At 39.1% G+C, this 12,669-nt stretch overlaps 3 protein-coding genes across 5 annotated transcripts in view; all 3 read right to left on the minus strand.

Annotated features, from left to right (window-relative positions):
* Positions 1-12,669, minus strand: part of LOC309694439 (matrix remodeling-associated protein 8-like) — a 209,255-nt gene that overhangs the window by 189,085 nt on the left and 7,501 nt on the right. The gene's annotated exons all lie outside the window — the stretch shown is intronic.
* Positions 720-6,969, minus strand: LOC309694669 (sialoadhesin-like). Its single transcript, XM_082514874.1, has 8 exons — positions 6,769-6,969; positions 4,169-4,204; positions 3,761-4,024; positions 3,436-3,681; positions 3,186-3,344; positions 2,941-3,042; positions 1,626-1,710; positions 720-1,410 (listed from the first exon to the last, which is right to left on the minus strand). Exons 1-8 carry the CDS (start codon positions 6,797-6,799, stop codon positions 1,404-1,406), a joined length of 930 nt encoding a protein of 309 aa, XP_082371000.1. The 5' UTR covers positions 6,800-6,969; the 3' UTR covers positions 720-1,403.
* LOC309695717 (uncharacterized protein) lies at positions 9,842-12,668 on the minus strand. 2 transcript variants are annotated; one of them, XM_082516561.1, is made up of 5 exons: positions 12,376-12,668; positions 12,131-12,289; positions 11,886-11,984; positions 10,561-10,645; positions 9,842-10,303 (listed from the first exon to the last, which is right to left on the minus strand). In XM_082516561.1, exons 1-5 carry the CDS (start codon positions 12,581-12,583, stop codon positions 10,297-10,299), a joined length of 558 nt encoding a protein of 185 aa, XP_082372687.1. In that variant the 5' UTR covers positions 12,584-12,668; the 3' UTR covers positions 9,842-10,296. The 2 variants fall into 2 exon arrangements, with proteins under 2 accessions (XP_082372687.1, XP_082372686.1); XM_082516560.1 differs by having other exon boundaries at positions 11,886-11,987.

Consider the following 12,669-nt stretch of genomic DNA (forward strand, 5'->3'; position numbering starts at 1 on the left):
AAAGTTCTGGGTTCTAACTTCCTTCAGCTGCTATTATGGGATTGTGTGTTCTCCCACAGTTTAAAAAGATATGCTGTGTGGAAATTAACTGAAAATCTTCCACAGTTTTTACATGAAAAGCTGACATCAATAACACTGTATTATTCATATTAATGTTTTCAACTGGTGGATGTTAAGAGGTTATATTGCTGGCATTTACAAAGCAGCTGCCCTGCTGTAATGCTCAGTGTTGCCAGTAGGTAGAAGCAGACTTGAACTCTGAGTCATGTCCCTTTGTAAATTCACTGAGAAGTTTGAAAGGAGGAGCTCTGTGCTGTGATCCAGAACGAAGTCCAGCCTGGGTCATATAGGTTTGAAGGTTTTCATACAATAAAACACTTCTTTGTCTTCATGGTGAAGTCCTGAGTGTGGTACTACATTTCCATGGAAGAGGAGCATTAAATGCTACCAAATACATTTCTGTATATCCAATCCTTAATCCAAATAAACAGAGTAAAGGGAAAATTTAACTACTTTTGGAAGTTTGTTTTACAGCCACTGAATGGAGTTCCTGCTGTTTTATGTATGTGGCTACAGTTTAACTCATTTTGGGATTCATTTATTTTTCACAATAATAATAATAACAAGTGTGTATCAGCCAGAACCAAACCAGCCAAACTTTCCATTTGACTTTCTTTATTAAACCCAAAGAACTACTCAAGGAAAATATCCGACACAATGTAGAGCACTATGTCTGGATAAAACCAAACACAGGATATCATCACAAATACATCATACTGTACTGTCCGCAGTGGTGGAGGGGTGATGATTTTTGGCTTGTTTTGCAGTGACGGGAACGGGTCACCTGAAAGTAATTGAGGCTATCACAAACTTCTCTGTATATTAATATACTCTAGACTAGAGTCATAAATGAGCATCAGCGTCTAGACCTCAACCTGAATGATGCTGTGGTGGGCATAAATTAATGGGTGCAAACCTCACTACATAAACTGATTCCAGTAAATAGATAGATAGATAGATAGATAGATAGATAGATAGATAGATAGATAGATAGATAGATAGATAGATAGATAGATAGATAGATAGATAGATAGATAGATAGATAGATAGATAGATAGATAGATAGAAGAGCTCTATTAGACACACTGAATGACTACAATGTCTTTCTTGCTGCTGTTACAACCAAATTTCCCTTTGTGGGACAATCAAAGGATTATTCTATTCTATTCCATTGTATTCTATTCTACTCTGTTCTGTTCTATTCTATTCTATTCTACAAAAGCATAAAGAATAAAAATATTTTTTTAACGTGTGGTGGGGCCCAGTTAGAGACCAGCAGCTGGACGTCAGTGGCTGGACTGGTTGACAACTTCAGTGAAGAGTAGACAACGTCTGGCTCTGGTTTAAAGTCTGAACACAAACATATACAGTTAAAAAAAACAAAAAAAAAACCCAACAGGAAACATGATTACAAGCTTTGTAGTTCAATCAAGACCTTGATGCCTCTCTTATTTACATTTGCATTTGAAGTGTGAACTGGGTCAGAGCTCTGAGCTTCAATCGTGTGTTGTTCTTTTTTTTTTTAAGCTTAGCTAAGCATTATTGCTGGAAACAGGGTGAGTTACCTGGCCCTTCTTGTTCTGATAGTTTTTTGTCCATAACTGTCATTTTTAGTTTTCACTGCTGAGTAGACTGCATCTGAATCCGTCTCTGCAGAAGTAAACAATCAGAATTATGTGAAATTACAACAGGTATAACAACTGCACAACTTTTATACTATAGCAGAGCTGTGGGAAACTTTCTACCCTAATTTTGCATCATGAAGAGAATAAGCGACAACTTTAAAAAACCACAGCAGCATTTCATAGTTTTTTTTTAATCTTAATGCCACTGCTATGAAAAAAAAAAAAAGATTGGCCACATGAAGCTGAGGGGCGTTTCTGTGAAAAAGAAAAGCGGACGACCACAAAGCTGCTCCTGCCTTCAGTACAGATTGACTTGCTTCACCTCAGCACAAAGCAAACACTTTCTCACAGTATAACCATTATTACTGTCCAAACTAGGACAAACTGCAGTGAGAAGCAGCTTCAGACTACAGTTAACTGGAATCATCAACATGTGCTCAACGTGTCAGGATGGTACAGAAACTACTAAATTATCAACGTTATAGACGTCAGATTCGTTATAGAGACTGGGAAATGCTTTTAAATTAATTTTAAAATGAACAGTCCTGTGTTGAAACACCTGCAGCTGAAGTGTTTCTTTCTATCAGAAACAGGATGCTGGACGACTGCAGAGATGTTAGCTTCAGTTAACCACAGACCACAAACACACAGTCCAGCTCACAGTGAACAACACTCACAGTGTGACACTTAAGGCAATTAGACCTGACTAAGCTGACCTATTTTCAGACAAAGGAAACAAGTTCATAACTACACTTAGCAAGTTTTGTTTGCTTGTTTTACTGTTACAACAGTCCACATTTTTACACTTCTGAACTTCCCTCATATGTTCCATAATGTTCCCATAATCATATCATCAAAGTCAGCAACAGTGCTAATCTTCTTCTACCTTCATATTCAACTGTGTGCCTGATACATTTGAAGAGGAAAAAATCAGAGATGTTATTCATCGTCCAAACTATGATCAAAACACACATTCTCAAACATTTCCAGTTCCTTAATTAAACATAAATTTGTTCACATTGTAAAGCTGCATGACAGTCCTTCTAAAAGGAAATCTACCCACTCAGTGGCCTTCCTGGCAATGCCTCCTAACAGATATTTGGGCAGTTTTATTAAAATCTATGACCAAATAGAAAGGAAATGCCATTTAAGCCACAAGGTCACCAGCATGTGAGAAACTGTGTGTGTAAAATCACAAGTCGAATCTGATGAAACCTGCTTAAAAACTTCCTATATTGGAAGACGAGCCCACTACCTCGGATTTCTCTGATTGGCGCTTGTTGATTTTTTGATATGTTGATTATACTGCACATGATGTCAGTAAGGATGTCATCTTCTCCAGTTTTTTCTTGATCTGCTGAAATGATTCAAAATGATCAATAATATAAATTAAAATATGTAAACAGAGATTGCATTTAAGAAAGTTGTTACTGTGATCATCATGAATGCGAACTTTATTCTACCAAATAAACTCAGACATGGAAAATCAGAAAGTCTCACCTTCAGGTTTCCTGTGAACACATCGTTTCACCAGCAGAACCAATAACACCAGTAGAACCACAACACACACTGATCCAACAGATGGCAACACAAAGAGAACAGGAGGAGAGAGTGATCGAGGAGGTGTGGATGTAGGTGGAGGTGTGGTGGTGTGTTTGTCTAAAATAAAGCAAACACAGAAGATTCATGAAGTTGTCGTCACATTGTGAATGTTGAAAGCTGCAGAAACACAGACAGGTGAGTGTGTCACCTGTGACAGTGATCCAGCTGGATGGAGACTCTCCATGAGCGCTGATGTCACACTTGTAGAGGCCTTCATCAGACCTGGAAACATGCTGGATGGTCATGTGACCTGTAGGCTGCTTCCTGATGAGGGAGCCATCTTTATAGAAAGCAGCTGGGAGGTTGGAGGGAGTGGTCTTTGTTTTACAGAGCAGAGTGACGTCATCTCCCTCCATCACAGGGAGGACAGGACTCTGCAGGATCACTGATCCACCTCAACACAGAGACAAACTACAGCATTTCATCCATTTACACACAGCTTCATCAACACTAACTCCACACACTCAGCTTACCAGTGACTGTGATAGAGATCATCTTGTTACTTGCTTTATTTTTGGATTCACACCAGTAAAGTCCACTGTCAGATGTTGAAATGGAGCTGATGTTACAGGAAGAACCAGCTGGTGTTCCCCATTCCGTTCCACAAAGAGTGATCATAGTTGTTGTTGTGCTTCTTTTCACAGTCCATCCAGCAGAGCTGTCGTCCTCCTCACAGCTCAGAGACACAAAATCTCCTTTAAAAAACTGAGAGCAGCTGGGACTCACAGTCAGACGAGCTGTGAGGGTTAAAATAACAAAACAAACAAACAAACAAACAAACAAACTGATATATTTTTGTTAGAACTGCAAAGATGAACCCAATCAGGTCATATCAGTGAGCATTTCTCAGGTTTAAACTGTGACAGAAGAAGGTTACTGACCTTGGTTTGTTGTGCAGCTCAGCACTGAGATCAGAACTAAAGAGAAATGACACTCAGGTTGATTTGAGGTGAACATAAAGAACAACTCCACACAAACAGCTGACAAACACACAAACTCTTATCTCCGATATATGTGCTCATTTTCAGCTAAAGCTAAAAAAATCCAAAACAAAACAAAAAGGAAAAACAGCAGATCAATTTGGACTTCATGCACTTCTACTCTAATATGTATCTCAAAAAACAGCTTGTAGTACAATCTACAGGGTGGGCCATTTATATGGATACACCGTAACATGGGAATGGTTGGTGATATTAAAGTCCTGTTTGTGGCACATTAGTATATGTGAGGGGACAAACTCCTCAAGATGGGTGGTGACCATGGTGGCCATTCAGAAGTCAGCCATCATGGATACAACTTTTGTTTTTTCAATAGGAAGAGGGCCATGTGACACATCAAACTTATTGGTAATGTCACGTCACGTTCTGGGTGGTAACCTGCATGTGCGGCCATATTGGAGGCACTCGGAGGTAACCACTGCAATGGATCAATGTCCGAAACCACAGAAAAGCTCCTCAAAATGCGTTATAGATGCAAAGGTATACAGGGAAGGACTTGGTCCACAGGTAAGGGCACGATATTTGGAAAAGTTAGGTTTTATTTGTGTGCAGATCCAAACGAGTTGGCTCCTTCATCTTGGATCAATGACGAGCCGGAGAGTCTTCCGTCTATTGCGTATCTTGATATCAACTACCTGGTTTTCTTGCCCAGAAGACAGCAGACCTCAAATCTTATAAAAGTTTGGAGGCCTATAACCAGATGGTGTGTGGATGGGTGAGGGAGATGCAGTATCAAGTCATCAGTGACAGATGTGTTGTGAATGCCAAAGTAAGTAACGCAATAACATCTTTAATCAGCCAAACCTTAACTGTATGATATCATCCCTTACCAAAAAGTAGCATACTTCGAGTATATTTTATTAAGTATGCTTAACTATAGGAAAGAAATGAGTGGAACAAATTTGGATGTTGTCCAGATTTTTGCCTTGTAGATCCTGGTTTAGCTTCGCTAACCACAACCGCCTCTTTTCCTCTGATAACTTTCGGCATTATTCTCCATGATTTGTAATAACTTTTGGCTGTCTATAAAACTGCACATATTTTTCACATATCAAACGATCACTGTGGCATTACTGAGAGTTGAAAAACTGTCTAAAGTCTTTCATCTTTAATAAAATGATCAGCGTTCTGCTCTACCAGGTGTAACAATTGAGTTTAACATCCAGGCATCCATGAAAACAGAATGTATGACATTTAACGGAGTTAGAAGTTAGCAGGGAGTTAGCTTGCTAGCTTCTATCTAAATACAATATAGCATGTCCTGACTGCGGGGTTTTGGAAACAAATTAAAACGTACAGCTCTGCTATCACTTCCAGTATGAATGAAGACAGAAAACTAAACAGCAGTGACGTTTGTAGGGTTACTGAAGTTGGGCTAGCTGGTATATAATGATGTGCTACGTGACCGCTAGCGACACAGCTATGTTAGCATAATATAAACAAGCTAACTTTTTTTCCACTCGATAAAAGTTAACGTGAGTGTTCTCGGTGGTCAGGAACAAATGTAATCGCATGGCAGGATGCTGTAAAAGGACCAAACTTCAGCCAGGAGAACAACTGAGATAATCCATCCACAATACGAGGTTAGTCATTCATATACTGCTGCATGGGCTGGGCTGTAGTTACATCCTAAGGTTTTAAAAACTGAGCTTAAATAAATGATTAGCGGTAATAAAAGCCGAGGGAGGTCAACAGGGATCACTGACTGTTTTAGGAGCTTTTTGAGATCAAATAGAAGAAAATACATAACATTAAACATGTTAACAACACAAAAGCCATATTAAACGCAGACTACTTTAGACCCGGAAGTAGGATTCGTCGCATCATCACTGAACAACCGGATAGGTGTTGACCGCTACTAAAGGTAAAGGCTAAGTTTTCACCCACTAGAGGGTGCTAACGTACCTCGTCATGTTTAGGCAGCGATGCAATAATTTACAAGTTTCACTGTTATATGTTATGTAAGTTCAAGATAATTAATTTGTGATTAATGAATAAGGCAAAGGTGTGTTAAAGGTAACACACTGATTTACTAATGGTCTTACGGGGTGTTCACATACACAGCTGTTTAATAAAAGTATTGTGAACCATCAGTTTGAGAGACCATCTTTTCAACCGGGGATGCTACACACGTATCTAAACAGCATCTCCTAAAAATGATCATTGAAATAATAAACATTTGACTAAACTTTTAGTATATGCAAAACATCCATTACTTTTAAATAACCCTGTAAAGTCATGTGTCCACTGTGCAGCTGTGTTGATATAATGAGTGAATGATTTGATCTTTTCACTGCCTGCTGTGTTTCCTCGACTCCTGAGCAACGATAAAGAGTCAGTTCAGACCTGCAGTTGGTCCTCGTGGTGTTTTGAACTTGAATTCAGCCTGATTTGTTTTTCATGTCTTCTCCTCCATCATCAGTTATCAGGAGAGCAGACAGTCAAAGTACAAGAATTCAAACAAACACAGAGATTCTACTTACAGAGCAGACACAGCACAGATGTTTCCTTCATCGTCCTTCTCACTCATTTGAGCTTTTTTTCACTTCTCTCACTGACACCAAGTAAAGCCCGCCCTCTTCCTCTGAGTCTGTGTTTTTTCTGTTGGTACAAAGGCGGTGGTGGGTAACTCGCTTTTTTACTTGTGTACAGATGCCTATGCTAAATTATATTAAAATATAAACTCAATGTCAGTGTCAAAGATTCCCTCAGTCTGGTGTTGATGAGCTGTGATTTCGTTAATGAACAAATTCAAATAACCGTTAAGTGGTTCATTCAATTTTATAATGTGTTAGTGGTTAAAGCTTTCTTTTGGGTGTCATGTTTTTAGTATTTTTGGTTGTGAAGCACTTTTTAATATTTCCCTTTAAAGGGACTGTATAAATAAAATCTTGCTTACCTCACTGATGAGTATGATGTGAAACACAGGAATCAAACCAGGGACGCTGCTGTTATGGAGCTGAACTGGAACCATTCAGACACTGAGGCCCTCTGAACACATTTTAATTACAGCTGTGCAGAGACACACTGATGACTGACTGGAACACTATGATTCACAGATTGTTGAAATGCTACCCTTCAATGTTGCCACTTGAGCGAGATATTTGACTTTAAATCTTGACATGGATACAAGCAGATCATCAGTGAGAGTCACTTAATATTAAAATTAGTACCATCCATTCGCTTCCGCTTATCCTTTCCAGGGTCGCGGGGGGCGCTGGAGCCTATCCCAGCTGTCATAGGGCGAGAGGCGGGGTACACCCTGGACAGGTCGCCAGTCTGTCGCAGAGCCAACACACAGGGACAGACAACCATTCACACCCACATTCATTCGCACATTCACACCTAGTGACAATTTGGATTATCCAATTAACCTATCCCCACAAGCTGCATGTCTTTGGACGGTGGGAGGAAGCCGGAGTACCCGGAGGGAACCCACGCAAACACGGGGAGAACATGCAAACTCCACACAGAAAGACCCCGGCCTGATGTTGGAATTGAACTCAGGACCTTCTTGCTGTGCGGCAACAGTGCTAACCACCGGTCCACCGTGTTAAATTAGTACCATCAGCGTTAATCTTATTAAAAGGACGTTAATATCATAACCGTATTAACGCAGCAAATCTCAGTTAGCTAGCTATCACGGATCGCCCTGCGCGTGGGGCTTGTTGTATTACCTCTTTATTTCCCTTTAACTTATCTCATAATTGTAAGGTAAATAGATTTGTGGGTTAAATAGCAGAGTTGAGTATGTGGGTTGAAACCATCACAAAATTGTCAAATTTTCTCTGGCACAATGTATTGTTACAATCAAAATATAACTGATCAAACACAAATTTCCTTATTCTTTGTGACTTTTTAGGAGTTTATATGTCTATAGTGGTCCTGAAACAGGCTGTGGGCAGTCTTTGTTTAAGGGCTTCCTCATCAGGTTGTAATAAATATTTTTTGGAAATATTTTAATAACTCACACATCCTTGCATTGATATGTTGGCAACACCGAGATTTATACCTCCAGATGAGTCCAGGTGACCTTATAACCCAGGCTTCTGTTTAAACATCCTCACTGTTCTTAAATGTTGGACATCATGACATTTTCATGGCTCAGTGCTTTAAAATAAGAGAACCTGTTGTTCAGTCCCATGATCATCTGACTCATCATTTGACTCTTTGTACACAAATGTTTAGCCTGATGGCATCTCTGTTCAGTTTGCCCTTTGCTTTGAACTTTACACATATAAAAATCACACAGTCTCATCCTTTACAGATGGCTTTAGCTGGATTCTCAATTTCAATCATCTTTTGCATAAGACCTGTTTCCACAGAGTTTCAGTTCTTTTGTAATTTGGCGTATCGCAGTGTCAAAGAGATTTAGATCCCTAATTGCATTTTATGTATACTGGTATATCATAGTACGCCAAAGCTGGAAGAGAAGAAAATTTGTAACTATTGGAAGGATATTTAAATTCATGACTGCACTTTCAGACTAAAGATATGAACATTAATACCTATGTTTTATCGTCTTTCAAAGAGTAATATTTCTACATTATCGAAGCAAGAAGAAACAATATAGAGCAACATCATTACATGAGTTTGTGATGCAGTTTTTGCAACATTAAGCCTACAAAGTTCTGGGTTCTAACTTCCTTCAGCTGCTATCATGGGATTGTGTGTTCTCCCACAGTTTAAAAAGATATGCTGTGTGGAAATTAACTGAAAATCTTCCACAGTTTTTACATGAAAAGCTGACATCAATAACACTGTATTATTCATATTAATGTTTTCAACTGGTGGATGTTAAGAGGTTATATTGCTGGCATTTACAAAGCAGCTGCCCTGCTGTAATGCTCAGTGTTGCCAGTAGGTAGAAGCAGACTTGAACTCTGAGTCATGTCCCTTTGTAAATTCACTGAGAAGTTTGAAAGGAGGAGCTCTGTGCTGTGATCCAGAACGAAGTCCAGCCTGGGTCATATAGGTTTGAAGGTTTTCATACAATAAAACACTTCTTTGTCTTCATGGTGAAGTCCTGAGTGTGGTACTACATTTCCATGGAAGAGGAGCATTAAATGCTACCAAATACATTTCTGTATATCCAATCCTTAATCCAAATAAATAGAGTAAAGGGAAAATTTAACTACTTTTGGAAGTTTGTTTTACAGCTACTGAATTCAGTTCCTGCTGCTTTATGTATGTAACAGTTTAACTCATTTTGGGATTCATTTATTTTTCACAATAAACACAAGTGTGTATCAGCCAGAACCAAACCAGCCAAACTTTCAATTTGACTTTCTTTATTAAACCCAAAGAACTACTCAAGGAAAATATCTGACACAATGTAGAGCACTATGTCTGGATAACACCAAACGCAGGATGTCATCACAAATACATCATACTGTACTGTCCGCAGTGGTGGAGGGGCGATGATTTTTGGCTTGTTTTGCAGTGACGGGAACGGGTCACCTGAAAGTAATTGAGGCTATCACAAACTTCTCTGTATATTAATATACTCTAGACTAGAGTCATAAATGAGCATCGGCGTCTAGACTTCAACCTGAATGATGCTGTGGTGGGCATAAATTAATGGGTGCAAACCTCACTACATAAACTGATAGATAGATAGATAGATAGATAGATAGATAGATAGATAGATAGATAGATAGATAGATAGATAGATAGATAGATAGATAGATAGATAGATAGATAGATAGATAGATAGATAGATAGATAGATAGATAGATAGATAGATGAGCTCTGTTAGACACACTGAATGACTACAATGTCTTTCTTGCTGCTGTTACAACCAAATTTCCCTTTGTGGGACAATCAAAGGATTATTCTATTCTATTCCATTGTATTCTATTCTACTCTGTTCTATTCTATTCTACAAAAGCATAAAGAATAAAAATATTTTTTTAACGTGTGGTGGGGCCCAGTTAGAGACCAGCAGCTGGACGTCAGTGGCTGGACTGGTTGACAACTTCAGTGAAGAGTAGACAACGTCTGGCTCTGGTTTAAAGTCTGAACACAAACATATACAGTTAAAAAAAACAAAAAAAAAACCAACAGGAAACATGATTACAAGCTTTGTAGTTCAATCAAGACCTTGATGCCTCTCTTATTTACATTTGCATTTGAAGTGTGAACTGGGTCAGAGCTCTGAGCTTCAATCGTGTGTTGTTCTTTTTTTTCTTTAGCTTAGCTAAGCATTATTGCTGGAAACAGGGTGAGCAGCTAGCTTGTCCCTGTCCAACGTTAAAGTTAAAGAGAAGTCGTACCTGGCCCTTCTTGTTCTGATAGTTTTTTGTCCATAACTGTCATTTTTAGTTTTCACTGCTGAGTAGACTGCATCTGAATCCGTCTCTGCAGAAGTAAACAATCAGAATTATGTGAAATTACAACAGGTATAACAACTGCACAACTTTTATACTATAGCAGAGCTGTGGGAAACTTTCTACCCTAATGTTGCATCATGAAGAGAATAAGCGACAACTTTAAAAAAAACCACAGCAGCATTTCATACTTTTTTTTTTTTAATCTTAATGCCACTGCTATGAAAAAAAAAAGATTGGCCACATGAAGCTGAGGGGTGTTTCTGTGAAAAAGAAAAGCGGACGACCACAAAGCTGCTACTGCTTTCAGTACAGACTGACTTGCTTCACCTCCGCACAAAGCAAACACTTTCTCACAGTATAACCATTATTATTGTCCAAACTAGGACAAACTGCAGTGAGAAGCAGCTTCAGACTATAGTTAACTGGAATCATCAACATGATTAATGCATGTGCTCAACGTGTCAGGATGGTACAGAAACTACTAAATTATCAACGTTATAGACGTCAGATTCGTTATAGAGACTGGGAAATGCTTTTAAATTAATTTTAAAATGAACGGTCCTGTGTTGAAACACCTGCAGCTGAAGGGTTTTCTTTCTATCAGAAACAGGATGCTGGACGACTGCAGAGCTGTTAGCTTCAGTTAACCACAGACCACAAAAACACAGTCCAGCTCACAGTGAACAACACTCACAGTGTGACACTTAAGGCAATTAGACCTGACTAAGCTGACCTATTTTCAGACAAAGGAAACAAGTTCATAACTACACTTAGCAAGTTTTGTTTGCTTGTTTTACTCTTACAACAGTCCACATTTTTACACTTCTGAACTACCCTCATATGTCCCATCATCAAAGTCAGCAACAGTGCTAATCTTATTCTACCTTCATATTCAACTGTGTGCCTGACACATTTGAAGAGGAAAAAATCAGAGATGTTATTCATCGTCCAAACTATGATCAAAACACACATTCTCAAACATTTCCAGTTCCTTAACTATCTTCGCTCCAACTTTCCATAAATTTGTTCACATTATAAAGCTACATGAAAGTCCTTCTAAAAGGAAATCTACCCATTCAGTGGCCTTCCTGGTAATGCCTCCTAACAGATATTTGGGCAGTTTTATTAAAATCTATGACCAAATAGATAGGAAATGCCATTTAAGCCACAAGGTCACCAGCATGTGAGAAACTGTGTGTGTAAAATCACAAGTCGAATCTGATGAAACCTGCTTAAAAACTTCCTATATTGGAAGACGAGCCCACTACCTCGGATTTCTCTGATTGGCGCTTGTTGATTTTTTGATATGTTGATTATACTGCACATGATGTCAGTAAGGATGTCATCTTCTCCAGTTTTTTCTTGATCTGCTGAAATGATGCAAAATGATCAATAATATAAATTAAAATATGTAAACAGAGATTGCATTTAAGAAAGTTGTTACTGTGATCATCATGAATGCGAACTTTATTCTACCAAACAAACTCAGACATGGAAAATCAGAAAGTCTCACCTTCAGGTTTCCTGTGAACACATCGTTTCACCAGCAGAACCAATAACACCAGTAGAACCACAACACACACTGATCCAACAGATGGCAACACAAAGAGAACAGGAGGAGAGAGTGATCGAGGAGGTGTGGATGTAGGTGGAGGTGTGGTGGTGTTTCTCTCTAAAATAAAGCAAACACAGTCATGAAGTTGTCGTCACATTGTGAATGTTGAAAGCTGCAGAAACACAGACAGGTGAGTGTGTCACCTGTGACAGTGATCCAGCTGGATGGAGACTCTCCATGACCGCTGATGTCACACTTGTAGAGGCCTTCATCAGACCTGGAAACATGCTGGATGGTCATGTGACCTGTAGGCTGCTTCCTGATGAGGGAGCCATCTTTATAGAAAGCAGCTGGGAGGTTGGAGGGAGTGGTCTTTGTTTTACAGAGCAGAGTGACGTCGTCTCCCTCCATCACAGGGAGGACAGGACTCTGCAGGATCACTGATCCACCTCAACACAGAGACAAACTACAGCATTTCATCCATTTACACACAGCTT

Source organism: Aulonocara stuartgranti (assembly GCF_965226115.1).
Source record: "Aulonocara stuartgranti genome assembly, chromosome: 3".
In the NCBI taxonomy this organism is placed as follows: domain Eukaryota; kingdom Metazoa; phylum Chordata; class Actinopteri; order Cichliformes; family Cichlidae; genus Aulonocara; species Aulonocara stuartgranti.

Excerpts from the sequence above, each read along its gene's own strand:
- LOC309694669 (XM_082514874.1), bottom strand. The coding sequence starts at position 6,799 with ATGAAGGAAACATCTGTGCTGTGTCTGCTCT. Across the intron at positions 4,205-6,768 it reads ATCTGTGCTGTGTCTGCTCT|TTCTGATCTCAGTGCTGAGC; the intron begins GTAAGTAGAATC and ends ATTTCTCTTTAG. Across the intron at positions 4,025-4,168 it reads GAGCTGCACAACAAACCAAG|CTCGTCTGACTGTGAGTCCC; the intron begins GTCAGTAACCTT and ends TAACCCTCACAG.
- LOC309695717 (XM_082516560.1), bottom strand. The coding sequence starts at position 12,583 with ATGGAGGGAGACGACGTCACTCTGCTCTGTAAAACAAAGACCACTCCC. Across the intron at positions 12,290-12,375 it reads CAGCTGGATCACTGTCACAG|AGAGAAACACCACCACACCT; the intron begins GTGACACACTCA and ends GCTTTATTTTAG. Across the intron at positions 11,988-12,130 it reads TGTTCACAGGAAACCTGAAG|CAGATCAAGAAAAAACTGGA; the intron begins GTGAGACTTTCT and ends GCATCATTTCAG.